The sequence below is a fragment of the Penicillium waksmanii genome (assembly GCF_028829765.1).
Source record: "Penicillium waksmanii strain IBT 27052 chromosome Unknown utg000009l:1.0-4314994.0:1.0-4318279.0, whole genome shotgun sequence".
NCBI classification, from domain to species: domain Eukaryota; kingdom Fungi; phylum Ascomycota; class Eurotiomycetes; order Eurotiales; family Aspergillaceae; genus Penicillium; species Penicillium waksmanii.
The window spans coordinates 3231451-3259176 of record NW_026643255.1 but is presented as its reverse complement, the minus strand read 5'-3'; the positions used below and the strand labels follow the sequence as shown (position 1 = coordinate 3259176).

The 27726-nt window shown below is 48.9% G+C and overlaps 11 protein-coding genes across 11 annotated transcripts; 7 read left to right on the top strand and 4 right to left on the bottom strand.

Annotated features, from left to right (window-relative positions):
* Positions 1–371: 371 nt before the first annotated feature.
* N7481_011561 (uncharacterized protein) lies at positions 372–2258 on the top strand (the record flags this gene model as incomplete). Its single annotated transcript, XM_057270780.1, has 8 exons — positions 372–690; positions 747–1087; positions 1145–1381; positions 1438–1527; positions 1589–1645; positions 1693–1786; positions 1851–1994; positions 2050–2258. 8 exons carry the CDS (start codon positions 372–374, stop codon positions 2256–2258), a joined length of 1491 nt encoding a protein of 496 aa, XP_057117954.1.
* Positions 2259–2530: 272 nt separating this feature from the next.
* On the bottom strand, positions 2531–4633 carry N7481_011560 (uncharacterized protein; the record flags this gene model as incomplete). Its single annotated transcript, XM_057270779.1, has 1 exon — positions 2531–4633. One exon carries the CDS (start codon positions 4631–4633, stop codon positions 2531–2533), a length of 2103 nt encoding a protein of 700 aa, XP_057117953.1.
* Positions 4634–5276: 643 nt separating this feature from the next.
* On the top strand, positions 5277–7025 carry N7481_011559 (MFS general substrate transporter; the record flags this gene model as incomplete). Its single annotated transcript, XM_057270778.1, has 5 exons — positions 5277–5553; positions 5620–5648; positions 5701–6107; positions 6165–6585; positions 6645–7025. 5 exons carry the CDS (start codon positions 5277–5279, stop codon positions 7023–7025), a joined length of 1515 nt encoding a protein of 504 aa, XP_057117952.1.
* An 80-nt stretch (positions 7026–7105) lies between these two features.
* On the bottom strand, positions 7106–8172 carry N7481_011558 (uncharacterized protein; the record flags this gene model as incomplete). The annotated part of the gene is made up of 3 exons (XM_057270777.1): positions 7106–7153; positions 7216–7718; positions 7773–8172. The coding sequence occupies 3 exons, from the start codon at positions 8170–8172 to the stop codon at positions 7106–7108; spliced, it is 951 nt and encodes a 316-aa protein (XP_057117951.1).
* Positions 8173–8509: 337 nt separating this feature from the next.
* On the top strand, positions 8510–9537 carry N7481_011557 (NADP-dependent oxidoreductase domain-containing protein; the record flags this gene model as incomplete). The annotated part of the gene is made up of 2 exons (XM_057270776.1): positions 8510–8844; positions 8901–9537. 2 exons carry the CDS (start codon positions 8510–8512, stop codon positions 9535–9537), a joined length of 972 nt encoding a protein of 323 aa, XP_057117950.1.
* A 759-nt stretch (positions 9538–10296) lies between these two features.
* N7481_011556 (putative NRPS-like enzyme) lies at positions 10297–14066 on the top strand (the record flags this gene model as incomplete). The annotated part of the gene is made up of 2 exons (XM_057270775.1): positions 10297–10515; positions 10569–14066. 2 exons carry the CDS (start codon positions 10297–10299, stop codon positions 14064–14066), a joined length of 3717 nt encoding a protein of 1238 aa, XP_057117949.1.
* Positions 14067–14905: 839 nt separating this feature from the next.
* N7481_011555 (putative phosphatidylglycerol specific phospholipase C) lies at positions 14906–16424 on the top strand (the record flags this gene model as incomplete). The annotated part of the gene is made up of 2 exons (XM_057270774.1): positions 14906–15484; positions 15549–16424. The coding sequence occupies 2 exons, from the start codon at positions 14906–14908 to the stop codon at positions 16422–16424; spliced, it is 1455 nt and encodes a 484-aa protein (XP_057117948.1).
* A 2496-nt stretch (positions 16425–18920) lies between these two features.
* ergS lies at positions 18921–20639 on the top strand (the record flags this gene model as incomplete). The annotated part of the gene is made up of 1 exon (XM_057270773.1): positions 18921–20639. The coding sequence occupies one exon, from the start codon at positions 18921–18923 to the stop codon at positions 20637–20639; it is 1719 nt and encodes a 572-aa protein (XP_057117947.1).
* A 1012-nt stretch (positions 20640–21651) lies between these two features.
* N7481_011553 (uncharacterized protein) lies at positions 21652–22429 on the bottom strand (the record flags this gene model as incomplete). The annotated part of the gene is made up of 2 exons (XM_057270772.1): positions 21652–21904; positions 21954–22429. The coding sequence occupies 2 exons, from the start codon at positions 22427–22429 to the stop codon at positions 21652–21654; spliced, it is 729 nt and encodes a 242-aa protein (XP_057117946.1).
* A 2504-nt stretch (positions 22430–24933) lies between these two features.
* N7481_011552 (uncharacterized protein) lies at positions 24934–25617 on the top strand (the record flags this gene model as incomplete). Its single annotated transcript, XM_057270771.1, has 3 exons — positions 24934–25039; positions 25100–25194; positions 25252–25617. The coding sequence occupies 3 exons, from the start codon at positions 24934–24936 to the stop codon at positions 25615–25617; spliced, it is 567 nt and encodes a 188-aa protein (XP_057117945.1).
* Positions 25618–26127: 510 nt separating this feature from the next.
* N7481_011551 (uncharacterized protein) lies at positions 26128–27287 on the bottom strand (the record flags this gene model as incomplete). Its single annotated transcript, XM_057270770.1, has 4 exons — positions 26128–26376; positions 26423–26494; positions 26549–26646; positions 26762–27287. 4 exons carry the CDS (start codon positions 27285–27287, stop codon positions 26128–26130), a joined length of 945 nt encoding a protein of 314 aa, XP_057117944.1.
* Between the last annotated feature and the right edge of the window lie 439 nt (positions 27288–27726).

Genomic DNA, 27726 nt, shown 5'->3' with positions numbered 1-27726 from the left:
CAAAGACCCCCACACTTGGCGATAGCACCCAGCCTTGCCAACCCCGCATTCTTCCAGCAGATGCTGGCCAGCAGTCAAATGTATTGGTGAATACAGGACCAGCCTTCTCAAAAAGGAAAGCCTACTTCTGAAGGATTTGATCTAGTATCTCCAAATTCTCACTTCCCCGCTTTTTGCCCGCGGGGGTAACTAGCTTCTTGGACATGCTGGCCCTGTGTGTGTGTGTGTGTGGCTTTAGGAGAGTTTCATGCCCTTATAATTCAGATTCTTGTCATCATGCCCTTATTATTCAGGTTCTTGTCAGAAATCCCGAAAGATAAATCCCGGACTCTTCTCCTTTTCTTTTCATACACAAGAGGGCTTATTTCACCATGGCCAACAAAGACCACAAGGATGCGGAAGAGGTTGAGTATGCAGCCGATACACAGGGCAAGGTCCCTGGCACTATCTTACCACTCATAATGCCACCCTCCTTAGCCGCACTTTCAGAGAGCGAGCTAGAGAAGGTCAAGCGTCGAGCAACTCTAAAGCTGGATGCGCAAATCATGCCGTGCATGGTGTTGATGTACATCATGAATTATCTCGACCGGCAAAACATCGCTGCGGCCAAGCTTGCCGAGATTGAAAAGGATTTGAAAATGACGGACGTGCAGTATCAAACGTGTGTCAGCATTTTGTTTGTGGGATACAGTTTGTCATCGACTCACTTGAAAGCTCATAAGCCGGCTACTAATGCTTTGCGATAGTTTTAATGCAGGTCCCATCGAATATCATAGTCGGGAAAATCAAAGCACCAGGCGTATACATTTGTTTTTCAATGGGACTTTGGGGCGCTCTTTCAGCCTGCACAGCTGCAGTCCACAATGCCTCTGGTCTAATGGCTTCCCGTTTCTTTCTGGGATTTGTCGAGGCCGTGTTCTTCCCTGGCGCCCTTTTTTACATGTCGTTATTCTACACTAAGAAGCAGTACACACTTCGGACAGCCATTCTGTATTCGGGTTCGCAGCTTGGCAATGCCTTTGGTGGACTCTTTGCTGTTGCAATTTTGAAGTTGGATGGCCATCATGGTCTGGAGGGTTGGCGATGGGTAGGACTTCTCGTGGACTGGAAGACTGAAATATCAGTGCTAATTCTATTTTGATAGCTCTTCCTAGTCGAGGGTGCTGCTACCATTGGTCTGGCCATAATACTCGCATTTATTCTGCCCAACTCGCTGAAATCCCTCACTGGGTTTAATGAGATCGAGAAGGAGTATCTGTTGTGGAGTTTTGAGGAAGATCAAGGCCAGCAAGATAATGCCGATGAAGTCAGCGCCTACAAGGGTGTTATGATGGCTGTAACAGACCCAAAGACTTGGCTTCTGATGGGCACACTTTACTCTGTTCGTGGTGTCTCTTCCAGGTTAGCCCATTTACGGTTCCTGACTGACTCGTTCAGATTTACATTGTGGGGGCTGTGACCAACTTCTTCCCTTCGGTAGTAGCAACCCTCGGATATTCTCGTAACAAGACATATGGCCTTACTGCGGTGAGTCTCGCTGGTCATGATGATAAGCCCGGATACAGGTGCTAACTATGAGGGTATACAGCCACCTTATGTTCTCTGCGTCATCGCGATGATCATCAACGGATTTCACTCGGACAAGGTACGTATCAGAAGATCTGCAACTGAATTCATCTAATACGAAATAAGAAACAAGAGCGTTACTTGCACATAGTTTGCCCAATGATTGTTTGTCTCGCGGCCAACATAATTGCCGTCTCCACGCTGAACACGGCCGCTCGCTGTCAGTCACACGCTCGATCAATTTGCTTTCTGTCGAAGATTCGAGTAAACTAACTTTGATGTAGACGTTGCCATGATGCTTCTGCCAGGATCCTTCTATTCGGCAGGCGTTGTTGTTCTGTCCTGGGTAGCTGGAACCATATCGCAGCCTTCAATCAAGCGAGCGTCCGCCATTGCTATAATCAACTCTATCTGCAATACCCCTAACGGTATGAGTAAATTGATTCTTAGCCACCGAGCCCCTTGTTAATATCAAATCGACAGTCTGGGGCTCATACCTCTATTATTCCGAGCCACGCTACCTAACCGCCTTCTTGGTTAATCTTGCCGCCTCTGTTTTAACCGTCATCTTAGCCACCGGAACTCGAATTTATCTACGCCGCCAGAACAACAAACTGGATCGGGGCCAAGATACAGGGCGGAATGGTCCAACCCCTGCGCAGGTTGCTGCGGGTTTCCGCTACACGATCTAAGCCACACTCTCGGATTCACTATTTTCAGATTTTCTAAGGTTATCAAGTCATCAATTCGGATTTGTATCCTAGTTGCTTCATTTGAAGTAGTTTCAGTCCTACAGGGAGTATCAGCAGAGATCTCGAATAAGTATCCCTTTGAGCTATGATTTTTCCCGATTGGATAGGTGATGTCCAAAATCGTTGATATTACATAAAACAAGCATGAGAGGGCGCGCTATGAGTTCGAACTAGTTTAGTGCTTCAGAAGAGTTAGCTTTGAATTGTTTCAGTCAAGAATAAAAGCATTCGAACCCACATGTTGGAAGGCGATCTAATTGGGGCCAGAAATCAAGACAAAGCTCATCTGTGGAGCCCGTAAATGTGAACAAGCTCCCAACCCCCGAATCATATGCTCCAGCTCCCTGTAAGCTGTCCCAGTCCACAATAGGATGCTCGGAGGTCAATTCGAAGGGAACATTATCTCTCATATCTATAGGCTGCACTGCCAAATGGGAATCGTGGTCTGGCTGGACTCTTCCTGTTGATTGTTCTGCATCGTTGCTAGTGTCGGACATGTGCCCCGTAGCGTCCGATCTCAAAGCTTCGAGCACGATGTTATATCTCCATGCAAGAGAATTTCTCTCGGTTGCTTGGCCCAAATGATACTGAGTCTCTTCGGCAAGCTTATATAGTGAATTTTGATCGATTTCTTGCGACTCTACTTCGGCATTCGCGCAAAGCCATGCTTTGGGAATTCGGCCTCTCTTCGTGTGTATCAGGAAGATGTAGACAATTGACAGAGCATTGAAAGCGATATACTGGGTATACCAAAAAGCTGGGTAGAGCAGACGATCTTTGACCAGTTCTAGTACTAATTCGAGTGTATCCTGAGCATTGCTGATGCAAGATCGTAGGTATACTTGGGCGGAATCCCCTGAGGCCGCCTCCGCCACTTGTGAGTAATCTCGAAGTAGCAATGGACGTGTGACAAACATTAGAGCGTGGAACCGAGCCAGTCGTATTACCGTCAACTGTCTCTGAAAGATAGATATCAGACTGCTGGGACACACCCAATCACCGAGAAGGGGTGGAAGATCAGATTGCCACTGCTTAATTTTTCGCACAAGATTTTCAATTAAAATAATCTCTTGTTCCTTCTCGAGGGGTTGGATCGTGTATAGGTCTTGTGAAGCCTTCGAAAGTATCTTTGACAATTTCGCGTGACAAACTGGTGCATCCATGAGGCAATTTCTTTGCAAATGCGATCGGCTTTTGTGAGGATTTAGCTGTTCATCGTTGACGAGTGCAGGATAATCTTGATCAATGTCCTCCTCGCGAAGAAGACGTGGCCGTCCAAGAATGAGGCTGAGATATTCATCTAGCGTGAAAGAGCACCATAATACTCGTTTCGAGCACTCGAGAGCAGCCTCACCAGGCGAGGAAGAATTGAGTGTTCTCGTATATGTATTTCTTCGGTGGAGACCAAGCGCCATCAGCAGTTGCACGGTAGGTCCGAAGTTAAACCAAGCTTGATTCATTCTTGATGTACCAAGCAGGTACAGTACAGTGAGAAACCGAGCCTGGACCGACTCCAATGATGGCGATCCTTGTTCCTGGGAAAGAAGCCGATCCGCCATTTGATAGTACGTCTCACTTTGCTGCCCGCGTGGCATACTTCCCAGCGTATATTCCAGCGGCATGTCCTGTAGCGCAGAGAAGGAACATGAAATGGCGCACATCATTAATATGATCGCTTTCCCCGCAAGGGAGAGTCTGGTAGTGTGGCCTGGTGGCGTTGGCACCTCTTGCCCAAAAACTATATTTATCCATTCTTCTACTGTCCCCTGATGTAGAATGCGATAAGTCGGCGATGCAAAGTCAAAGTATCGTTGGACCAGCCAATTCACAGCGGCGTGGCTAGGCCATTGCAGTTGAGACTCGGGAATCTGGGGAGCATGCCGATCGCCGTGCGAGAATATCGAAGCATGTGAATCCTCCGACGTTGAATCCAAAGTCCGCTGAGCTCCGTGGAAGTTCCTCACGGCCCGGTCCAAGAATGAGTGGGCCGACGCCGGACCTCTGTATTGGCCCCCAACAACCGACTCTGGAACTGGGGTAGACTCCGTAGGTGCGGGGATTGACGCGGCAGATATGGGTCGCACATTTCCGCCCTGCGCCGAGGGCAGTGGGGTTGCGGCGGAACCCCGATGATAGGGAACATTGTAGGAGCATGGGAGATCCGATCGTGCACAGAATTGACATGGAATATCGCCCGTGCAGGCCTTCTTGCGTGCTTTGCAAGCATCGCATGCGCGAGTGACCTTGATTCTTTTCCGTGCCTGCGACGATCCCCGACGTGGGAGCGGTGATTTCGCCTGCGCTGCATCAGTCATCGGAAATTTCTAGCAGTATCCGACTTCAATCGAAAATTTAGTTTATTCTGTCTTTCGGATTGCTCTTGAGAACTTTCGATTTGTCTCTCAACACTTTCTGACCCGTGAAAGCAACAGCCAGCTGGTAACGAGGAAGAAAGGTCGAAGAAACATAATTCCGACGGGCTTATCCGCCAGTCACGAGACCCGGCCAGCTACAATTGCCGAGGGTAACCCAAACCCCAGATTTGGTATTTACTAGTGAGAACCTTCTCAGTTTCGGTAAAAATCATGATTTTGAGGATATTCAAGTCGTTCTTGATATGTTCTGCAAAACTGTGAAGTTAGGCTAGAGGAACATGGCATTGGGATACAAAGTAGCTAGTACTTTACCAGTGAGGAGATATACTAGTAGTAGTAGTATATTTGTAGCGTCCCCCAGTACTACTTGTACTCATATGATAGTAATTCAGGATTTAGCCCCTTAAATCCGTCCGGTCGCCCAATGAACAATTCCAAGGAGTCGGACGGCCACCCCATTTGCGGAGGAACAAAGTCAAAGCTCACTCCAGGGCTACCCCGTATATGTAGAAGATTCCCCACCCTGGAGCACCTCTTCCATCTAGTATTCAGTGTCCTAACTATAATCTAACCAAGGCCTAACATGTCAAAGAGTACCAGCGACCATTTCGAGTCACTGGAGGGTGGACATAATTATGCTCAAGATGATGCCCAGAAACCCAATCCCATCGAGTCCTCGGAGCTCATTGCAAGTTCTCCGCTAGCAAAGAAAGTTCTTCGGAAAATCGATATCATGGTCATACCGTTCATATGTATCACATATCTAGTGACCTATATTGACAAGGCCATGCTGGGATACTCGGCTGTATTTGGTTTGAAAGATTCTCTGAATCTACATGGATCACAGTACAGCTGGCTAGGTAACCTCCCTATATCCCTGTATCCGTAAAGCTACTATGTGATAAACTGACATATATGCTTAATAGGAAGCATTTTCTATTTCGGATATTTGGCGGTATGTCTATTGATCACTGCAGGCAAGAAAATTACACTAATTGAAGACAAAGTTCGAGTATCCTACCACATTTGCAATGCAGAAAGTCCCGGTCTCGAAATGGCTTTCTGTTAACCTGTTCATTTGGGGTGGTATTACGATGGCGCTTGCTGGTTGTAAAAGGTTCGACTCATTCTCGGGCTTACGTTTCCTGCTGGGTGCACTTGAGTCTTGTTCGACCCCAGCTTATCTCTTGATCACTGCGACATGGTATACTGTCGAGGAGCAACCCATCCGAATAGGCTGGTGGTCTACATTTCTTGGCGTAGCGAACTCTTTTGGCGGACTCCTAGCCTTTGGCGTTGGTCATATAAACGGCGCCTTGGAACCTTGGCAATATCAGTTTATTGTCATCGGAGCACTATCGTCGATATGGGCTATATTTATGTTCTTTACCCTAGCTGAACGCCCTGAGACCGCGTGAGCCATCGCACACTCCTGAATCTATGCTGTGTTGACTAACCGAATTCATGATAGTCCTTGGTTGAATGAAGAGGAAAAAGTTGTTGCAACTCGCCGTCTAGGACCTCGACACCACGGAGCCAACCATCATGAGATCAAGAAATACCAACTTATCGAAGCCGCCACTGATCCCAAAACCTGGTTGTTTTTTCTTTGTGGAGTGGCCACCCAAGTTGTCAACGGAGCAGCCAGTAACTTTGGAAGTTTGATAATCTCGGGATTTGGATACTCAAATCTAGTGACCACCCTTTTCCAGATTCCTTACGGCATGGTTATCTTGATCTCGAATGTATCTGCAATGTATATTCAAAGATGGCTCCCGGGCCAAATGAGATGCCTGGTGGCCGTTGCATATGTCTGTCCAGCCTTGGCAGGGGCGGTGGGAATTCATGCTATCTCAAGAGATCACAAAGTGGCGCTATTAGTCTGTTACTGGGTATGTCTATCTCTCATACTTGCAAGAGATTCGGACATTACTAACATTGTTTCAACTAGTTGACCAGCACATACACCGCTTCTTTCGCAATGATAATGTCTCTCATTACAGCGAATACTGGTGGCTCCACCAAAAGGTCTGCTGTAAACGGGGTCTTTTTTATCTCCTACTGCGTGGGCAACATCATCGGGCCATTCTCTTTCAAAGAATCCGAGGCTCCAAAGTACACTTCAGGTATAATTGCTATGTTGGTAGCATACTGTGTTGAGATCTTTCTGCTTTTAACATTTGCATTTTATGCAGCCATGTTGAATAAGAAGAAGGAAATCGCTCTTGAGCGAGATGGTATCAGCCTTCAGGATGCCTCATTCCAGAGCATGGACGCAAACTCGGCTGATCAGACGGACCAAGAAGACCCTTTCTTTCAATACTCCTACTAGTACCAAAACAAATAGATAAAACACAGTTATTTGAAATTGAAAGTTGATTTATTTTTTTGCAATATAATCATTAGTTGATTTCAAAGGATCGCCACTCCATTCGGTGGACTAGCGACACCACCAGGGACCTACCATCTATTAGTTGATAGTGTTCAAAATTGGATGGGGGGCTGGGGTCACAGCTACTTACTCGCAGTGGCATGCTGCTGAAAAAGAAAGACCACCGTCCACGTTTCCTGCACTCTTCACTCAACCGTTCTAGATCAAAAATCTCCCCAATTGGCATGCCCCAGCCAGCCAACAGCCATTCGTGCAACATGTACTCTGGATTTTGGCAAGGCCATGCTTCAAAGCTGGGTTGATCACCGGCGACAGCCGCAAATCCAGTTTCCCATAACCAGCGAGCTGACGCTCTGGATGACTCTAATCCAATCGCTGGGGGAGTTGTCATGTCCGCCAACGCGATGGCTTTCTCGGTCGACAGATTAGAAAAGGCCCGAACCCATCCGGTGCGGACAAAGAGGATGTCCCCTTTTCGGAGCTCTGTGCCTTGAGTATCTGCGATTTTCTGAAGCGCGGCAACTGAGATTGAATGCGGCGAGAAATGGTTGACAGCAATATTATGGGCCTCTGCCCAGGCCGCATAGTCTAGCAAAACTCCTCGTCCCACAATGCCTCCTTGCTCAACCCAAGCTAAATTTTCAAGATTAGACTGGAAAATATATTTTCTTGATTTGTGACTCTCACCATGAATACCATTCACTTTCGTCTGCAAGATATCTTCTAAAGTGTGGTTGTTAAACCATTTTTTGGATTTTTGGTAACCAAAATGTCTGAATCCGTCCCATTGTGTACTGATCTGAGTATTGAACACAAGGGTATCATCGTTAACTGATCGTGGTGCTTTATTTTTGATCGTGTGCTGAAATGGTGCTCTTCCAAAACAGGGCTTAGACATAAAGTCTATGGGTAAATCAGTCGGGATGCGGACGCCATCCTTGATCTCTTTCGATGCGGCATTAACGAGCTCTGGTGTGATTTGATTCAACATGCCACACTCATCATTATCTCCAAACAGACCCCATGCATTACCAGGAGGGCCATCCTTACGCAATGGAAGATCGTCGAATGAGGGAAATGAGGCCATTGTGCGGAAAGTGCGTCGTCGAGACGATCTTCTGAAACTCTAGGAATACGATCAGAAATAAAAGCAAAGAGAAATTTAGATTATCGGCCCACCAAATGATGTACTCGAGATGAAGATGCAATTGTATTCCTTGCGGGGTATTTTGCGGACCCTCTTCGCCCGGGATGAAAATCCGCGGATAATCAAAGACCCACCTTACTTTTCCGACGTAGGATGAATCCACGAGTGAATCCACTACAACCGGCAGATATTGGTGATAAATATGAGCAGATACTGGCCCAGATATTCCCTTTTGATTTTAAGTCCCAAATAATTATTTCCTCTTCTCACATTGACAATGGCGATTCAAACTCACTTCACTCTCAACACAGGTGCCAAAATCCCCGCCGTGGGTTTCGGTACATGGCAAGCGAAGCCTCTCGAGGTTGAAAACGCTGTTGAAGTTGCCTTGAAGGAAGGATACCGCCACATTGACTGCGCTGCTATCTACCGCAACGAGACAGAGGTTGGCGCAGGCATCAAGAAGTCCGGCATTCCCCGCAAGGAAATCTTCATCACGGGCAAGCTCTGGAACACCAAGCATGCTGCTAAGGATGTCGAGTCAGCGCTTGACAAGACATTGAAGGACCTTGGTGTCGACTACGTTGACCTGTACCTCATGCATTGGCCCGTGTAAGTTAGATGTTGAGTCAATTAATATAATTGGATGCCGTCTAACATTCTCACAGTGCTTTCAAGGGAGGTGACAAGTGGTTTCCCTTGAACGAGGACGGCGTGTTTGAGCTGGAAGTCAACGACTATGTTGCTACCTACAAGGCAATGGAAAAGCTTTTGGCGACTGGGAAGGTCAAGGCCATTGGTGTCTCCAACTTTAACATCCGCCGACTGGAGGAACTGCTCGGCCAAGTGTCGGTTGTTCCTGCAGCCAACCAAATCGAAGCACACCCATACCTCCAGCAGGCCGATTTGTTAAAGTTCTGCCAAAACAAGGGAATTCTCGTGGAGGCTTACTCTCCTCTCGGAAACAACCAAACTGGTGAGCCTCGAACTGTCGACGATCCTCTCGTCGCAGAGGTCGCCAAGGAGACCTCCATGGACCCCGGTCCTTTGCTCGCCAGTTGGGGTGTCCAGCGTGGAACTATTGTCCTCTCCAAGAGTGTGACACCTTCTCGCATTGCAGCCAATCTTCAAGTCCGCACTTTGTCTGATAATGCGTATGGCAAGCTGAATGGCCTTGAGCGCCACAAGCGGTTTAACTTCCCAGCCATCTGGGGTGTTGATATCTTTGAGGAGGCTGGTGAAGAGGCAGTTCGCAAGATTGCGGTGGCGGCTGGTCCTGCCAACAAAGAGAAATTTACTGTGTAAAAAATAAAGTATTCAATAGATATAGAATGTTCATGATTTCTTTTACGATAGTTCCACCAGATGTTCCAAGAAGGTTACACATGTAAAACAAAAGAAGTGCACGGATTAGAACGTCAAGTCTACTAGAGACTCGGAAGAAACATGGAAATCACTTTCCAGAACGTTTATTTCTATGTCCTCTTTAACTTGGTGCTTTTTACCCCTCTGTGAGTGACAACCCCTCCGCGAGTGACTACCCCGCCAATACTGCCCCTCTCTGATAGAGTGGACTTGATATTCCTTCAATCCGAAGAGTGCCGGAAAATGGAGGAGCTGGGAAGAATCCGATGGGTTGGTCATATTTCCGCACCAACATCCTCCGCTGCGTCGGAAAACCAACATCCCGGATCTTCTCCGCAAAATCCCCCATGCGCTGTCATTGGATTTTTACTCGCAATGGGCCCCTCTGCATTTGCGGGGAAAGGTCAAGTGAGCCATAAAGTCATGCGACATTTTTATCCCAGCGGCGGAAAAGGCCTTGGTTAACACACAGGTCGGAGTAGCCGTGAACTCGCCCCAGCTTCCAGCAGGGGGACCCTAGATGAGGATAGCAAATCATTTCCCCTCTGGTTGCATTCACTACTATTCATACGCCGACTCGGAAAACCGGATTAGCAGACACCATTCCATCGTTTCAAGGCTGATCTAAAAAGGCACTCGACTCCCAATACTTCACAAGATCAATCTTGTTCATATCGCTGCCCAGCCTTGACCTCAAAAATGGCAGCTTCAGCTCTTGCTTCGGCAGTGGCATCCGCACTGCCCATAACAAACACACATTCTTCAACGTCGCCATCTATTATGACTGGCTGCTTCAAGCAAGAGATTTTTACAATCGATGATCTTGTCCGCGCACGAGCTACAGGGGAGACAGCCCATGAGCCAATCGTGGCGTATCCCTCTTCAGGAACCGACTATGTCTATTATACCCCACACCAGGTTCGTGATATATGCCCTCCATCCACTATAACAAAGATGACTAACGAAAAAAGGTGAATACACTCGTCGAATCAGCGGCTGTTTACTATTCAAAGACAATTCCGCAAAGACTTTCCTCCAATGACCCAGTGCAAGTTGTTGGGCTACTTGGACCCTCTGACTTCGAGTACCTCATCACTCTACAGGCTGTCTCACGACTAGGCCACACAGTACTCCTCCTTTCAACCCGCATCGCGGAAGATGCATACGTCAGCTTGGTCGAAGCTACAAAGGCCGGATACCTTATTACCTACCCAAGCTTCCAGTCAATGGGAGAGAATGTTTGCAGGCGCACTAGTGCCACTCAGGTCCCAGTCGTATCGCCTGCGGATTCGAACTCTGAAGATGTCTCGTCCGCAGCCCTACCGGCGTCGCATCGTCATGGTCCGACAGAAAACAAGAACATCACCTGGGTCATTCACTCCAGCGGTTCAACTGGCCACCCCAAGCCAATCTATCAAACCCACTCGGGTGCTCTGAAGAATTATGCCAACAACTTCGGCTTGAAGGGATTCATCACTCTGCCTCTTTTCCATGCCCACGGAATCAGCTGTCTTTTCCGAGCGATGCACTCCCAGAAATTGATTTACATGTATAACGCCAGTCTGCCACTCACCGCGACCGCCCTGCTCTCAACTCTCAATGACCATCCTGAAATTGAGATTCTTTATGCGGTCCCCTACGCCTTGAAATTGCTTTCCGAATCCGAAGATGGTCTGAAGCGGCTGGCCCGTCTGGAACTTGTCATGTTCGGCGGATCGTCTTGTCCTAAGCCAATTGGTGACACTCTGGTTCAGAATGGCGTGCGTCTTGTTTCTCACTACGGAACAACCGAGACAGGACAGTTAATGACCTCCTTCCGTGATCGTTCGGACTTAGACTGGGACTATGTTCGTCCTGGACCCTCCCTGCTTCCATATCTCCGATGGGAGGCGCAACCTGGTATGCCTGGTATCTACGAACTCTGCGTCACCGAGGGCTGGCCCTCCAAGGTTGCGAGTAACCGACCAGACAACTCATATGCCACAAAAGATCTGTTCGAGAGGCATTTTACCACTCCAAATGCGTGGCGGTACTATGCTCGTCTTGACGACACGCTAGTTCTTGAGAATGGCGAGAAGGCCAATCCCCTAGTTATTGAAGGTGTCGCACGCAAGAACCACAATGTCGCAGAAGCTATTGCGTTCGGAAGTACCAAGCCCCGAATCGGTCTCTTCATCATTCCCTCCGACAAGTGCCCATTCGAGACTGATGATGAATTGCTCGATGCGGTTTTCCCGGATATCGAGAAATGCAACGCCGAGTCCCCCGCCTACGCATATGTATCCCGGGATATGGTCTTTGTGCTGCCTAAGAACAGTGAATACCGGAGGACAGACAAGGGCACTGTGATTCGATCTGCCTTTTACAAGGATTATGCTCAGAAAATCAGCGATATATACGACTTCTCCGATGGCACCGGTGACCAGGTTCTTGAGGGTGAAGAGCTCACTCAGTTTCTCCGCCAGTCTTTGCTCGAAATCGCCCCATCTGTTGATCCATCTTCTCTTGAACTCACGGCCGATTTGTTCAGCTTGGGAATTGATAGCTTACAGTCTATCCGCTTGCGATCTGCCATCACACAGACCCTGGATCTTCGTGGTCAGCGATTGTCTCAAAACTTTGTTTTCGAAAATCCGACCTTGAAGGCAATGGCTGATGAGATCACTCGCCTGCGCTCGGGCGATGAACCCAAGGAGCAGGTTCCTGTTGAAGAAAGAATGCAGAGTTTGATTGATAAGTATAGCAATGACTTCAAGATTCATGTTCCCGTTGAACGAGAGGTTAATGGTCAGCATATTGTGTTGACGGGTGCCACCGGCTCCTTGGGAGCTCATATCGTGGCTCAATTGGTGCAGTCTGATGATGTTCACAAAGTTTACTGTCTTGTCCGTGCAAAGTCAACCGGTGTTGCCCGTCGACGTGTTGCTCAGAGCCTATATGCACGCAAGGTCTCCTTGGGGTTGACCCCTGCTGCCGAGCGAAAGATTGTGGCTCTTCCTGCAGACCTCTCTAACTCAGATAATCTTGGTCTGGACGACGAAGTATTTGGCAAAATTAAAAAGACAGTCACTTCGGTGATCCACTGCGCTTGGTCTGTTAACTTCAACTGGGCGCTGGAAAGCTTTGAACAGAGCTGCATTGCTCCTACTCGTAATCTGCTTGACCTTTGTCTCAGTGCCGAAGCTCCTCAGCCAGCTTCCTTTTCCTTCTGCTCTTCGGTCAGCACAGTCGCACGTACACCAGGAAATTGGGTACGTGAGAAATTGCCCGAGTCACTGAGCCACGCTCAGGGTATGGGATATGCCCAGTCCAAGCTAGTCACCGAGAACATTGTCAACCGTGCCGCTCGCAAAACCGGCATGACCGCGCGAGTTCTTCGTGCTGGCCAAATTGTGGCAGACAAAACCTTCGGAATCTGGAACGCGACCGAAGCTATCCCCATGATCTTGCAGACTGCAAGGACTATTAAGGCGCTGCCTCAGCTGGATGATATCCTGTCCTGGACTCCAGTTGACGTCATGGCAGCCAGTATCATTGATCTTAGCCTGTCATCCGTTGCAGGAGAGGTCCTCAACGTCACAAACCCAACACTCAACCATTGGTCCAAGGACCTTCTTCCTCTACTACGTGAGGCGGGTCTTGAATTCGAAGAGCTCCCCAAGCAAGCATGGCTCCAGAAATTGCGCGAATCAAACCAGGATCCGGAAGTCAACCCGCCCGTCAAGCTTCTCGAGTTCTTCGCCTCGAAATATGACAACACCAATCCTACCCGCACACTCCTGTACGACACAAAGAAGGCCCAAGCTGCTTCTCGGTCCCTGGCCACGGTCGGCGGATTAGACAATGAGTTCGCATCTCAATTCATCAAATACTTCGATACACAATGCTGGACAAAGGTCCCAACCCCAGCACCCGCCCGTGAGGTTATTTTCCTCATCGGTCCCTGTGGATGTGGAAAGACAACCGCCGCCGAAGCTCTCGCATCGCAACTCGATATTCCTACAATTGAAGGCGACTCGCTTCATTCCCCACTAGCACGCCAGAAAATGGCCAGAAATATCCCTCTGACCGACTCTGATCGGTGGGACTGGCTCGCGCATATCCGTGGAGCTGTTATGGACCGTCTACTGAGCTCCGATACCAAAGCAGTGACTGTGACCTGCTCTGCCTTGCGCACTGTGTACCGTGATGAGCTGCGGAGACTCAATCAACTCTTTGATTTCCCGGTTACTGTATCGTTCTTGTTACTTACTATAAAAGACAAGGCGCTGTTAACAGAGCGCATGAATAAGCGTTCGGCGACTGAACAGCATTATATGAAGTCGTCCATGGTGGCCTCGCAGCTTGATCTTCTTGAACTTCCTGTTGATGAGGACGATGTGGTTACGTTGGATTCAAGTCGGCCAAGAGATGAGGTCCTGCATGATGTAGTGGAGACTGTGCAAGATATCCTGAACTTGAAGTCATGAATTAGCTTGTTCCATTATAGACTGATAGTAGAAAATATTATTTCTGCGACATTTCCACTAGCGCTCGGTATTTATGATCACTCAGTTACGTTTCTTTTGGTCTCCCAATGTACATCGTCGCGAAAATAAAGCCCCTCCGCACGAATTCATTTCTCCCTATTTCAAGCGTATTTGCCTTGCCGTATGTCAAAACTCGGGCGATGGTATAAAGATTTTTATGGAAGCGAGAGTCTGTGGAAGTCGAAGGTGGACACTCGCGTGAGGAAGCCACCCGCAGGAATCCGGATGCTGCAACGCGACCAAGCATTCCGCACGTGGGAAAATACAGATGAAGCATGGGCATAACAAAGAATTTTATTGGTTCATAGCGCTTGAACCAATCCTGCATAGTGGAGATGAGATAGCAATATCGATTCATAATTGGTAGGTTGAGGTGGCTCCACTCTTCGCCAGGTACAAATTTAATGCTAAGCATCCCGCAACGAATCTGCGCTAGGCTGTTAACGAAATGAATGGCTTTGAATTAGATGCATGTCTATGGTAAGGCGAATGCACTAATCTCCGCTCCGAGATCCAGTTTCGTGGGTCTCCATATTACACTCAAGCCTATTAGGTCACTCTGCTCCTGCATGTGGACGATTTATATGCCCCCCATTTGCGTGTTGTCAGATTAACTACGACCTACTTTTTTCGGAAGGTGACCGACGTCGCATATCTTGATCGCGTGTAAGTAGAGATGGAGAATATATAAATTAGCTGTCATCGTCCGTGAGGGAAATGATTCTCGCTCACTCGTTTGTCAAATCACACTTTCATTTCCTGTCGCGGCAACTTAAAACATGAAGGCCAACACTTTGATCCCCCTTTTGGGTCTATCCGGCACTGCTCTGAGTGCTGCTGTTGCCAAGAACAATCAAGAGCCTTGGGGATACAAGTCTGGTTCTAAGGAATCCATTGCCAACCTCAAGGACAAGGTCGAGAATGTGGTTTGGATCCTGCTGGAGAACCGCGGATTCGATAACATCCTGGGTGGTGTCCACAAGGAAGGCCTTGACAATGTCGTGAACAATGGTCCCTTCTGTAATCCTCAGTCTGTGAACCAGACCCACAGCAAGAAATGGTGCAGTACCAACAAGGACTATGACTCGGTTATCCACGATCCCGACCACTCGGTCACTGGTGTCAACTTTGAGCTTTACGGCACCTATAACCCCTCCAACAACGACATCGCTAGTGGCAAGCTCGAGCCTAATCTGAATGGCTTTGTTGAGAAACAGATGATTTCATACCCGGATATCTCCGCCAAGCGTGCCACTGAAGAGGTCATGGGCTACTACACCGAGAGCGAGATCCCGACACTCGTGGACTTGGTTGATGAGTTCACTACCTTCAACTACTGGCACTCTTGTGTTCCTGGTGTAAGTATCTTTCTGGATCAAAAATAAAGGCGAAAGCGAAAGCAAAAACTAATAACCCCCCCAGCCCACCAACCCCAACCGCCTCTGTGCCATTTCCGGAACCCCGGACGGCCACGGCGAGAACGACGACAGCTTCCTCGAGTCCGCAATCGACACCACCAGTATCTTCGAAGTTGCCACCGAGAAGGGTATCTCGTGGCGCAACTACGACGGCACAAATGGTGCCTTCCTTCCAGACTCGCTATTCTTCAACTGGACAGCCACCAACGCCAAAGACAACGTTGTCCCAATGGAGAACTTCTACCAAGACGCCTACCTCGGCCTCCTCCCTCAACTCTCCTACATCAACCCGTCCTGCTGTGGCCTGAACACCAACTCCATGCATCCGTCCGGCAACGTCTCCTTCGGCCAAGTTCTCGTCAAGCAAGTCTACGACGCTCTCCGCGCCAGCCCCCAGTGGGAAAAGACTCTCCTCCTCCTGACCTACGACGAGACGGGTGGTTTCTTCGACCACGTTGCTCCCCCTCTGGCCGTTCGTCCCGATAACAAGACCTACACCGAGACCGCCGACGACGGTTCCACCTACACGCTCAAATTTGACCGTCTTGGTGGCCGTATGCCTACTTGGCTCGTCTCGCCTTATGCTCCTCAGGGCTATGTGGAGAACTACGGTGTTGACCCTGTCACTGGCAAGTCTACTTCCTACAGCGCTACCTCGGTTCTTAAGACTCTGGGTTATCTGTGGGATCTGGAGGATATGTCTCCCCGTGTTAGCCACTCCCCTGCTTTCGATCATCTTATTGGTACCAAGGCTCGTGCGTCGGCACCTCAAACTCTTACCAACCCCCCATGTATTCCCGGATGCTGTTTAAGCTTCGTGCGAGATGGTGGAATTTGCAAAACTATGGGAGATCTGTGTGAAAGCCTTCACCTTTTGTGATTTTAACATGCTATCGGCCTGGGTGGTATTTTGTGTATTTTGTTAATAGACCTTTTAATGATTGACGTTTGGTAAATGTACTCTTGCTTACAGTATTGTTTGCTGCCAACTACCAACTTGAATAAGATACTCTCAAATTTAGAGATAGTAGCGGAGAAAAATTCATCAATATTCGAAAGTTCATGAGGTCATGCCTGCGGTTGGTTTGAGTAACACCTTCCTAGAGCTATAGCTGCATGTGGGTAACATGAGAGATGAGATGCATTATCCGTGAGAGCTACATTCTAATAATCTAACCAGTAGCTACTGCATATCCTCTTCTACACTGAGAGAAATTTCTCCCTCAAAGTCTGCGGTCTCTCGGTATCCCGACTCGTTATTCAGACTAGACAGCACGGCGGGGCAGACATTCAGACAACACCAACCAATCGCTGGTCGTCAACTGTTCCTAGCCGTGAGGAACAATGCCTTCAAGATAGAGTTTGTATTTATCCCTCTCGCATAAGCTCAGTTCATTTCAATATTGTACAACTTCAGATGCCATTGGTAGCCATCCTCTCACAGTGTCATACTTATGAATCTGTAAGAAACCGTGCGACCACCGAAGGTAGCCTTTTCAAATGCCGATTTAAAGAAGGTATGTGTTTAAATACTCTTGCTTGTACCGCCAGGACAACTCCGTATCTCTCTCTAGAACCCTGGCCCGATGGTCAATCACAAGAATTGTTGATTCTTCTCCAGCTCTCTCTAAAAATCTTGGAACATTTCCGACCCACCGGTCTAGTTCGGCCCAAAAACATCTTCCGTTGGGTATACCCACTCATGTGATAGGCAGATGCCAAGCTAGTACATACTCGTATAGGGCCCATCGGTGGATCCGATTAGGTTCCAAAATTTGGGGCTTGCACGATTCAGCTTTTCCTTCTTCGGGCAAGGTGCGTGAATCAATTAGCTGATCTAGCGGACATTCGGAAGCTCGGATATTTTTCGGCCCGCCCGGCGTTATTTAACTCTAGATCAGCATTAATATCGAAATTACACTGGATTATTCATGCAAGATCGGTTTGGCGTGAGATGAAGAACAATACAAGTACTAGTAGGTGGGAGTTCGGCGGATCAAGATACACTGTCGAAGGACAGCCCGCAGTACTACCTCGTGGCATCATAGAGCACGTCCTTACTCATATTTTCTGCTAGTTATCTTCATGCTGGCCCTTTTTACTGGAGCGATTGATCCACATTTCGGAATCTTTGAATTCCGCTACCCGTTGGAGCCGAAGAAAACGCACGAATATTGTGGAAGCCCCGGCGCCTAGGATGAAATCTAGAATATCTTCCAAGATCGGCATATATCCGCTCTATGGTGTGCATTTTTCTCCGGGTTGTATACATACATGCCTAAAGTCATCATCAGCACCGCCACTGAACATACGAGCGGTGGTAGATATTCTTAGAAACGCCACAAAGTACGGAGTGAACGGATGGGCGGAATAAGCAGCCGCCATTGTCAATTCTATACGAGGGGGCCAGTCGGACATGTGCGAACGCCAAGTTGAAATCGGGCTCCGCGGGTTGCGAGGCTCCGCGGGTTGCGAGGCCCCGAGTTTCAGGCAGCAGTGTTGGGGCAACCAGACGATCCCAAGGGTCCCAAGGGTCCCAAGAGTCAAAAAAGACTGGAAAGGCCGGGAACCCTGGCGCTAAGTGGGGCGGCGCAGAGGCTTGTTTGGAAAGGTTAATGTAGCCCTGCAGGTTTGGGATTGGTATGGAGATTGGGATTAACAAGGCACCAGCGTTTCTCTTTCTCTTTCTCCCTTTTCCTCTTTTTGATCTCTTTTATTTCTTTTCTTTTTCCAGCCTATACCAGTTACGAATTAGGGAGTTCTTTGTCAATTTTATTGAAATATACTAATTATAATTATATGCATGTTCGATATCATCCCCCTATTAAATTATACTCTCACTGGGTCACTGTAATAGTTGTAATTTTGACCCAGGGCAGTGCTGTCTCTCCCCAACTCCATGTGATACACAGTCAGATCACAAAGCCTGAGCTGTACATTTCGTGACAGTTGCGCAGGAGTCCCTCATTGGTTTGTGGCGGACCTTGGGGCGGGTAAGTAGGGTAAGTAGATCCACTGGATCAACAGCGGGGCGCAGACTCAAGGAAAGAAGGAAAGAAGACATGTGTGATGCAATATTACGTTGCCTGATCAAAACAATCTTACTAGGTATTCCTGTATCAGTAGTACTACTAGTACTACCAGTCCTCCTGTATGAGTAGGTACTGCTCCGTACTGTACTCTGTAGTCTGGGAAGGATCGAACCAGCGTCATACCCATGCTGTAACATAAACACGCCTTCTTTACTGATCCTCCCCCCCTTCACCCAATTTCTCTTTAAACTTCCTCCGCCCTCTCTATACTATGACAGGGTAGGATTGTGCAAGCTTGACAATCCTTATATTTCCAGTCAATTTCTGCAAACACGGGGCACGCGATGACCTCCCCTTATAACCCATTGCCTGTCGAGGCCAGCATCGGCATCGTGCCTCCCATCTTGGTAACCGCTGCAACAGATCTCGACACACATTCTACCAACAATACCAAAATTTCCGTGTCTGAGAAGAAAAAGCGAGGGAGGCGAGGTCGAAAGACAAGTAACAGTACCACCGACACCACCGGTCCGAAACAGAAAAAGTCTCTCTTGTTGGATGAATTGGGCGATGCACTCATCGATCAACTCTATACAGCTCCCCGACTCGACGATCAACTCGGCGTCGCAAATGGCTCAGTTGTCGATCACCTACAAAGCAAGTTCTCGGCGACCTTGACGACACCCTCCTGTGCCAGCTCCTTGAGCAGCAGCAGCCGAACCCTGACCGGTGTGGAGAGTACTCCTCCCACCAGTCTCGACGAACGAGATATCCAAGAACGCAGCCTTCCATCACTCCGAGCGGCAGGGAGCCAGTCATGTCTCAGCACCAAATCCGTCCACACACTCCATACAACCCATACCAACCAGCCTCAAGGAAGCGTCTTCTCGCTCGACGACTTCTCCACCATCACAGCAATCCAGCGATTAACCGCACAATATGGCCGCGTCGCACACATGGGCATCCTAGATCACAGTTATCGCTTCTTTGTGAACAAAGAACGAACAGCAGCTCTTTCCTTTAAGGTCCAAAACAAGGTTGCAATCGTGAGCGGCGACCCGCTCTGTGAACCAGCCATGATCCCAGACCTCCTCGCCGAGTTCACCACATATCGATCCAAGCACCACTGGGGCATTGCCTTCATGGGAGCCAGCGAGTCCTTCGTCCGCGAACAAGCACATCCAAACTCGTGGACAACAATCCGATTCGGCACCCAGCGCGTCCTAAACCCGCAATCAAACGAAGTCCTCCACGAACAAAGTGGGAAACGCATCGCCGTCCAAAATAGACAACTCCTCCACCCAGATAAAGGCGGCATCACCCTCGGCGTCTACGCCCCAGCCATCCACGGCACAGACGCGGATCTTGAAAGCGACCTGGTAGCCGTATACGACTCATGGCGCGCAGAGCGCAACGATTCCACCGGCCCACAAGCCTTCATCACAGTATACGATCCATTCGCCCTGCCATCCCTAATGACCTTCGTCTACAGCCGCGGCCCAGACTACCGTATAAACGGATTCGCCGCCCTGCGTCGCTTAGGATGCGGCGGCTACCACGTTGACCCGTGCATCGCGGCCCCGAGAAGTGCAAAAGGAATCAGCGACCTGCTGATCGTCGCAGCGATGGCCCTTCTCCAACGCGCCAACGTCTCATACCTCGGTCTAGGTTTCGAGCCCGTTCATGAACTGCAGTCTGACGATATCTCCGGCATGCCGGCACAACTGCTCACATCCATCACCCGTGACCTATATGGGCATACCTTCCAACGACTCCCGATCCGGGGCAAGAAGGCATACCACGATAAATTCCGCCCTGACCCCGTGCAAGACTCGGGTTTGTTTCTCGTTTTTCCAAAGGGCATGCCGAGTCTGAGACACTTGCTGGCTATGGTTCATATGGCAAATATCAGTTTGCGAAAGGTTCTGTGGGCGGATTTGTGCGAGCGCATTTCGACACGGAAATCGAAATCGACCAATAAAATTGGGGCTGCTTCGTCTCTGGAAGCTGGGGCGGAAGCCGGGACTGGGACTGGGACTGAAAATCACCAGAATCCAGCGTGATCATCCAAAAAAGAAGCCAAACCCAAAACCAACCAACCCAACCAAACCCAACCCAACAGCTCAATAATCCCTATAGAGGACCCGCCACCGAGCCTCTTCGAAATTGCTGTCTTTTTTTTTCTCCTGCTGCTGTACCATATTCAAAGATCGCTTGTATCATAGCTAGGCGTTTGTCTGTTTTGTTTTATTTTGTTATGTTGGAATCCAAGGGCCGAGAAAGCGAAACGGTCCGGTCCGGTTCGGTCAACTGTGTCATTCATTATCTCATCTAATTTTCCTTGTGTCGTGCATACCGAGTCAGAACAAGCTACTTTTCTTTCGTGTTGTCTCCTTATTTTTCTGTCTCGGCTCTGGCCTTAGTTCTTCATTCTGAATGGTAGGAAAATCGATTCGATAAAATCCTATGCGATTAGCCATAAATCACTTCAATCTACGTCCTTCGAGTTTCGGGAGGGATATGTGTTGGGGTGAGAGAAGGTTCAATTCAATGTCAAAAATGTTCACTGTTCAATGCTCAACTTGTTCATGGGAGTATAATTCCAAGAAGGGGCCTAGAATGGCATTCAAGTGGGAGTGGGAGGTAGAGCAGCAGTGCGGGTAAATCGAAATCGTAACATGGTATGATATTTTACAGGATGAGGTTCTCAGCTTGATTCGGTATTCATGCGTCGATTTTTAAGACATTCGACCAAAAAGGAAGTCCTTGACGATAGGCGAGCTTGAGAATTCAGGATTAAGTAGAACACAACTAAGATCTTTGTTAGCGACGATGTTATCAATATCCACCAGTGGATGATGAGACGAGCGGCAACGCATCGATTTCTTCCCCCAGTGTGGTATGCCGTACCAGGGGGGGGAAGGAGGAGTTGGGGAGGATGCATGCATACTTGAGAAAATATTCCAGTCCAGCACGTCGATTCTCCAGGAACTTGGGGCGGAATTTAACTGTTACAACTATCAGTAATCCAATTTGGATGATTTATCCAAAGGGACCAGTCTGGGCAACAGGGTGCTAAGCTGAGGTGGGTAGCTTACAGAGAACACTTTTCGGCGGAAGCGCAGGCAATGCGCTTTTCGCGTGCGGGAATGAAGACACGAGGCGCTGGCGCAGATCATCGAATTCGGAGTATCTCATTCGAACGACTATCGGACCACCCTGGACATGAGGAGCAATGGTCAGTACAGTAACAGAAACAGCCAAAGTAAAGCAAAGGAAAGGGTGGATAAGAGGAAGAAAATTCAAAGGGGAGTGCGGTGCTTCGCTGCTTGCAACTCACATCGAGAGTCTGAACGACACAGTTCCAAACAACGTACGCGCCAACCCCAGTCTTCCCTTGCACAACGCAATGGTCATTTATAGCCACGTTCCGCGCCCAAAGCCCGCGGCTTGTCTCCGAGTCCGGATCCGCTGTGTGGTCTTCTAGGGTAATCGTGTTGCGGAGGGAGCTTTGTGAGACGCGCGAAATGTTCCTTTCATGACGCTGCCACCATGGCGGTACGACGCCTGAGACGGGGCGTGATTTGGAGCTTGAGGCTGCGCTTTCTTGTTGCTCCTCTCCTTCTGCCTCTCCTTCTGCCTCTCTCTCTGCCTCTGCCTCTGCTTCTGTCTCGACCTCGGCTTGGAGCTCAGCTAAGACTTGTGTATGTGTGTCTTGCGATTGTGTTGCGGGGTGTTCATCGGCCGGCGTTGAGCTCGAGTTCGTAGGCGAGGGCGAAGGTGAAGGTGAAGGCGAGGAGCGCGGCGGTTGCAACGGGGGTGCCGGGCCGGTCTCCTCAGTACCAGGATCCATCCATCAGATGTTGGCAGGCCGTCTAGATATAGACAAGACGCTGTGAAGTAGGTGTGTTAGCATGGCTGGCTTTTGGTAGCTTTCAGGTTCGGCTCGAGCCGAGGTGCATTGGTTCGGGGTTGAGTTGCAGTCTAGCGGGCCCATGCGGGGGCGAGCAAGGCTCGGGCTTTGACTCTGGCAAGACCACGGGGGCAACGGAAAGGGGGTGTTGGGGGGGGGGGGAAGGGCGTGGTCAGGGTGCCGCGATTAGGACACACTCACCTTGAAACGGTCCGAGTCCAAGCGAAGTTGTGAAAGAGCAGGTGTGATCTTAGTTGGAGAGTGGAATCCAAGGGCGATCTCCACGTCTCCAACGCGAAAAAGGCATTTGGCGGTGTTATGTAAGCGGGATGCCAGGTCAAAAATAGTGCACAGTAATTAATCAATTTATTATCAAGTCGATTAATTTCCGGCATACTAATAGTAAAATATTTCTTCTCCTTCGTCATGACGTATTTCATAGCTTCGGGGAATTTATACAGTGTCTGGTAATAGGGTTAAAATACTTTGAAACCGCTAGTTAAAAGCAGCCCAGACTGGGTATGATATTCCATTGTATACCACTGCCAGTGGGAAATAAATCACTTTTAGCGTTACAACATTGGAAGACCATCTCAAAGCTTCAAGTTTTACACGACCGAGAAGTCCCTGGAATGCCAGACGAAACTGATTCCAGCACGATCGCAGCGCCCCACCAGTGCTAGTGCTGCTTTTGTATTGGAATGTCAACACCCCCACCCGTGACAAGTAAAGATATCCCAAGCTCTTCCCATCGCTCTTGAAATTGAAGATACGATAGCGTGGATCGTATGAACTTGCGTTTTATATCTGCCATTGCATTAATTCCCTTCTCTTTTCCCCCCTTGCCATGGGGGCTTGGATTTAATTCCCTGAAGAGTTTGGATGTCCAGGTCGGCTCGCTTGGCAATCTCGATGTTTTGAACTGCATTCAGTTTCTGTGATTGGCTTTTGATTTTGGCTCGGAGGAAGATACTATCTGGACGCTTTGATGGGTCGCTCTATGCATGAATGAAGAATTGTCAGCAGCATTCCTGTTTCTAATATCACTGGCACGGCACAGTGCCAGTATAATCGCAGATGTAATACCTTTTTTTGTTTCCCGCCCTGTAGTTTTAGATTTTAGGATATCTGCGTACTAGTAGTCGAGGGAAGAGGGGTTATACTCTGCTCCGCAGACCACAACTTTTAGTAGTACTAGTACTAGTGGGCAGTCTCTAATTATAGGTGGCACTAAATACTGTGGCAATGATCCTATCATCTGACACAGTGCCACATCCTATCTTCTGCTAACCGAGTCATACTCGTATCATTTCCATTATCATTGCCATTCCCCTCCTCCCCCACCTCCCCCGCTCGATTGAATCATTCTATACTCCATTTGGCGGGCAGTACATGTGTTCCCCCCACCGCGGTCTGACATTTTGTTGTCCGGGATTCGCGAGGGTTCGAGCCAAGCAGCAAACTAGTCCTAAAGGGGGCAAGTGGCTGATCGGCGCTGCCGCTAAACTGAGACATCGACCCTTATCATCCTTTTTTTTTTTCGCCGTTCGCCTCGTTGCAGTGCAGACTAGTCGGTGCGAAATGGCGGGTGATATCGATGCAGAGAGAAGTGCGATATGATGTGGCAATCAGAGTTGCCGCATGAACATCGTGGTGAGTTCTGCCTTGCCATTGACTCTACCAGGAGTTGAAAAGTTGAATCAAGGGTTGCCAGAGCTAAGGTCCTCTGGATAGTTATCCCCGGATCGACATGTCATTCGGGCTGGTTCCACACCAGCTTGGAGCTGTTCGCGTCGAGTTTGCTTTGATGTTCTACCTTTTTAGTAAGTTGAACTAGATGGACACTTCCTGTCGATAATGTTATTTCCATTTCCATTACCACTACCATTGCCACGCCCTCTTTGCATTGCACTGTGGATCTGCAGTATCACCCTATCGGCCACTAGTGCTTTTCTATATGCGCGTGATCTCCTAAACCTCCTTTCTCCCTTTTTTTTCTCTACTCGTACCCTTTTTCTTTTTCTTTTCCAATCCTCGTTTGTAATTCCAGTCTGTCGTTCCCGACTCCGCTCGATCTGTACAGTTTCAGTTCCCTCCTCTGCATCTCCTCTGCACGCTGTGGTGCTCTTTTCCCTTTTCAACGGCACTAGCTTTAGCCTCTCATTCCCAGACGTTCTCGAACAAAGCTCAGGAATTCGCCCGAGAGTAAGTTCTAAGACATGGCGGTGGCCACCCTCTTGCATTCCCCCTTCATTCCGCTCCTCCACGCTATTTTTACCCGCCGGAGTCGGCATCGGCAGCCTACACCGACTGACACTGCGTTTCCTATTTAGTCGTGACTGTCACCGGCTGTGAACAGTCACTAGCCACCAGTCACACTGCCCTCTCTCTTTTTCACTCTCCCTCTCCTTCCACCACCTCTTTTCCCCATCACACATCACACCATGTTTTCCACCGTATTCGCGTCCGTTCTTTTGGTCCTCGCCTCAGTCCTTACTCCGGTGAACACCCAGTCTATCGACATAAACTCCGTCGCCCAGGCCACTCGAGGTGAGTCCCGCAATGCAGATCCCCCAACCCAACACACCACATGCTAACCTGCACACACAGACTACTGGTGCAGTTCCCAGAAAGCTGCCTGTCCACTCATCTGTCTACAGCTTCCAGGAGCCACCGGGTCTCCAGTAGACAATACCTGCGATGCTGTGAGTTTCATCGATTGCCCTCGCTCCGTTATCAATGTACCTAATCATCTTTACTAGGATACCTTGAGCTACTCTTGCGTCTGCAGCAACAATGTCTCGCCCAATGCATCCGAGTACTCCCAGACAATGCCCTACTACATCTGCACCGAGGCAAACACCGAATGTGTCAACAAGTGCACCACTAGTGCCTGCGCGGCCGCCTGCCGCTCCGACCACCCTTGCGGAGCTCAAGACCCCAAGCGCGTCAATGTCACTACCACTACTACCTCTGCCGCTGCTACGACAAGTACCGCCACGTCCAGTGCGGTGAATACCAACGAGGCCACCGGTGCCGCTACTCGATACGCCCTCGAAATGGGCCATATCTATGGAACTTTCATTCTCATCAGCGGTTTCATTGCCGGCTTTGCGATTCTCTTGTGAGAATACCCACATTGTGCTTTGATTGATCTATCATGTCCATGGCGTTTCTTGCTGTTTTCTTCCTGGGTCTGCTATTCTCATTTTCATTGCCATTTTCACGATCTTCAAAACCCTAATTTGTCCGGAATATTGAGCGGTCGATGATTCGGGCCTTGTTCTATTTTTCTCGGTCGGCTTGATTGTCTCTTTTTTTCCGCTTCCTTTGCCCCTTCTTTTTTCACTTGCCTTCTCCATATTCTTATTTCCCTATTTTTATTTTTGCATCAGCATGAGCGTCTACTTCTTTTGCATTAATCCGAATGGCACTGATGACTTCATCTTCAATTGAATATTTTGAATTTAACTGCACCAACCGGAATCCGTCCGTTACACAGAGTTTCTCTCCTATATTATCCTCAGTGAAAGACTCGGCTCGGCTCAGCTCGCTCGAGCTCAGACCACCCAGTCCATATTGCGAGTCTAAAAGACAACCCCCATCTCCCGGTAAAGCAATAGCCCAAGGACTAGTCACTAGATCTTACTAGCCCGGATCTTCGCACTGTCCATTCGCTGCCCTTCGTCATCCTGCTCTGCAACTTCCAACACGGGGAACGTCTCGGGCATGATTCGTCGCGGCGTCGAGCCGGGGATAACGCTATACTTCGAGAAGTCTGTTACACCGCATTTCTCCCGGAGGAAGTCTTCGTCTGTGTCCAGGAGTCCGTTCACGGTAGTTGCCGGCGCACGAAGCATCTCAACAATTGCGTCGGAGAAAATTGTCTACTTGATGTCAGCAGAGATCCTCGCATAATTGGTGTGCACGTACCGGTTTCCTAAGGTCTTTCTTGTAGGACTTATCAGATGATTTGTTGTGCTCTGTTGCTGCTGATTCAATGGACTAGATAAGTTAGTCTCGCAATAACTAGAGAAAAACTAGGATAAAAAGACATACCGACGCAGGCCAGATACCCGTAATCGCCATCTGATTACGGTCCTGACGAACAAAGTCCATAGCAAGGCCTTTAACCAACACACTCATGCCCACCTTGCCTAAAAAGCAACAAATTAGCACCAATTCACAAAGAAGCCATAATCGCACTCAAAACAGCCAGAACTAAAAGTAGGCAGCCATGAGTGGCGGGTTGTTAAGATATGATATACACACCCATAGCATAAGCCGTCTTTCCCCTAAAAAAGCGCGAATAAATCGGCGGCGAAACAACCACAATCCGGCCCTTCCACCCATTCCTCTCAAAATGAGGCAAAGCAGCCTGAACCGTCGCATAAAGGCCCTCGGGGTTAATCTGCTGCATCAAGCGGAATCGCTTCAGAGGCGTATTCTCCACAGAAGACCACCAGATCGCCCCAGAGTTGTAGACCAGGACGTCCAGTGCTCCGAAACGACGGACTGTTTCGTCAATGGCATTTTGGATTTGCGTTGCGTCTCGTACGTCGACGGCGATGGATCCTGCTTGTCCGCCGGCTTCGCGGATTTCGCGCTCGACTGTGTTGATGGTTGAGGATGATGAGTTTGGGTCTGGTGGGAATGGGGTTGTTTTGCTGGCGTCTGAGGTTGTTTTTGCTGCTAGCATTACGGCGTAGCCGTTCTTGGATAGGTCGACGGCGACTTGTCGGCCGATGCCTCGAGAGGCGCCCATGATGAGGGCTACAGGTTGTTGAGAAGAGGGCATATTGAGCGGAGTTATCCCAAATTTGGAAGCTTGAGAAGACCCGAGTGTTCAAGTTTTTTAGGTGACAGTCACAGTGTTCTGCGTAACGGGATATTCAAGATGCGGAGTAGATATCGTGATCGTTAGAGCCATGTACTAGCCTGGCTTTTATTTATATGAGTTGTCGGCAAAATCTTTACTGAAGCCGAGATTATAGAATCAATTAATTCTGGGTCCGAAAGAAGGTGGAATCCATCCTGGAGGTCCCCCGCCGTAGATGGATGATTTGAATTAAGTGATTACTCACATCATCCTCGGCCCAATCGCACCTCGGAGGTTACCCTGGACACCTCAGGCAGTAAGGCAGTAAGGCAGGAATATCGATTCCCGAGCCAAGTGCGGTGTGGTGAGCGGTGGGATTCTGCCTTGCTACAGCCTGCCAGATGCACGACAACAATCC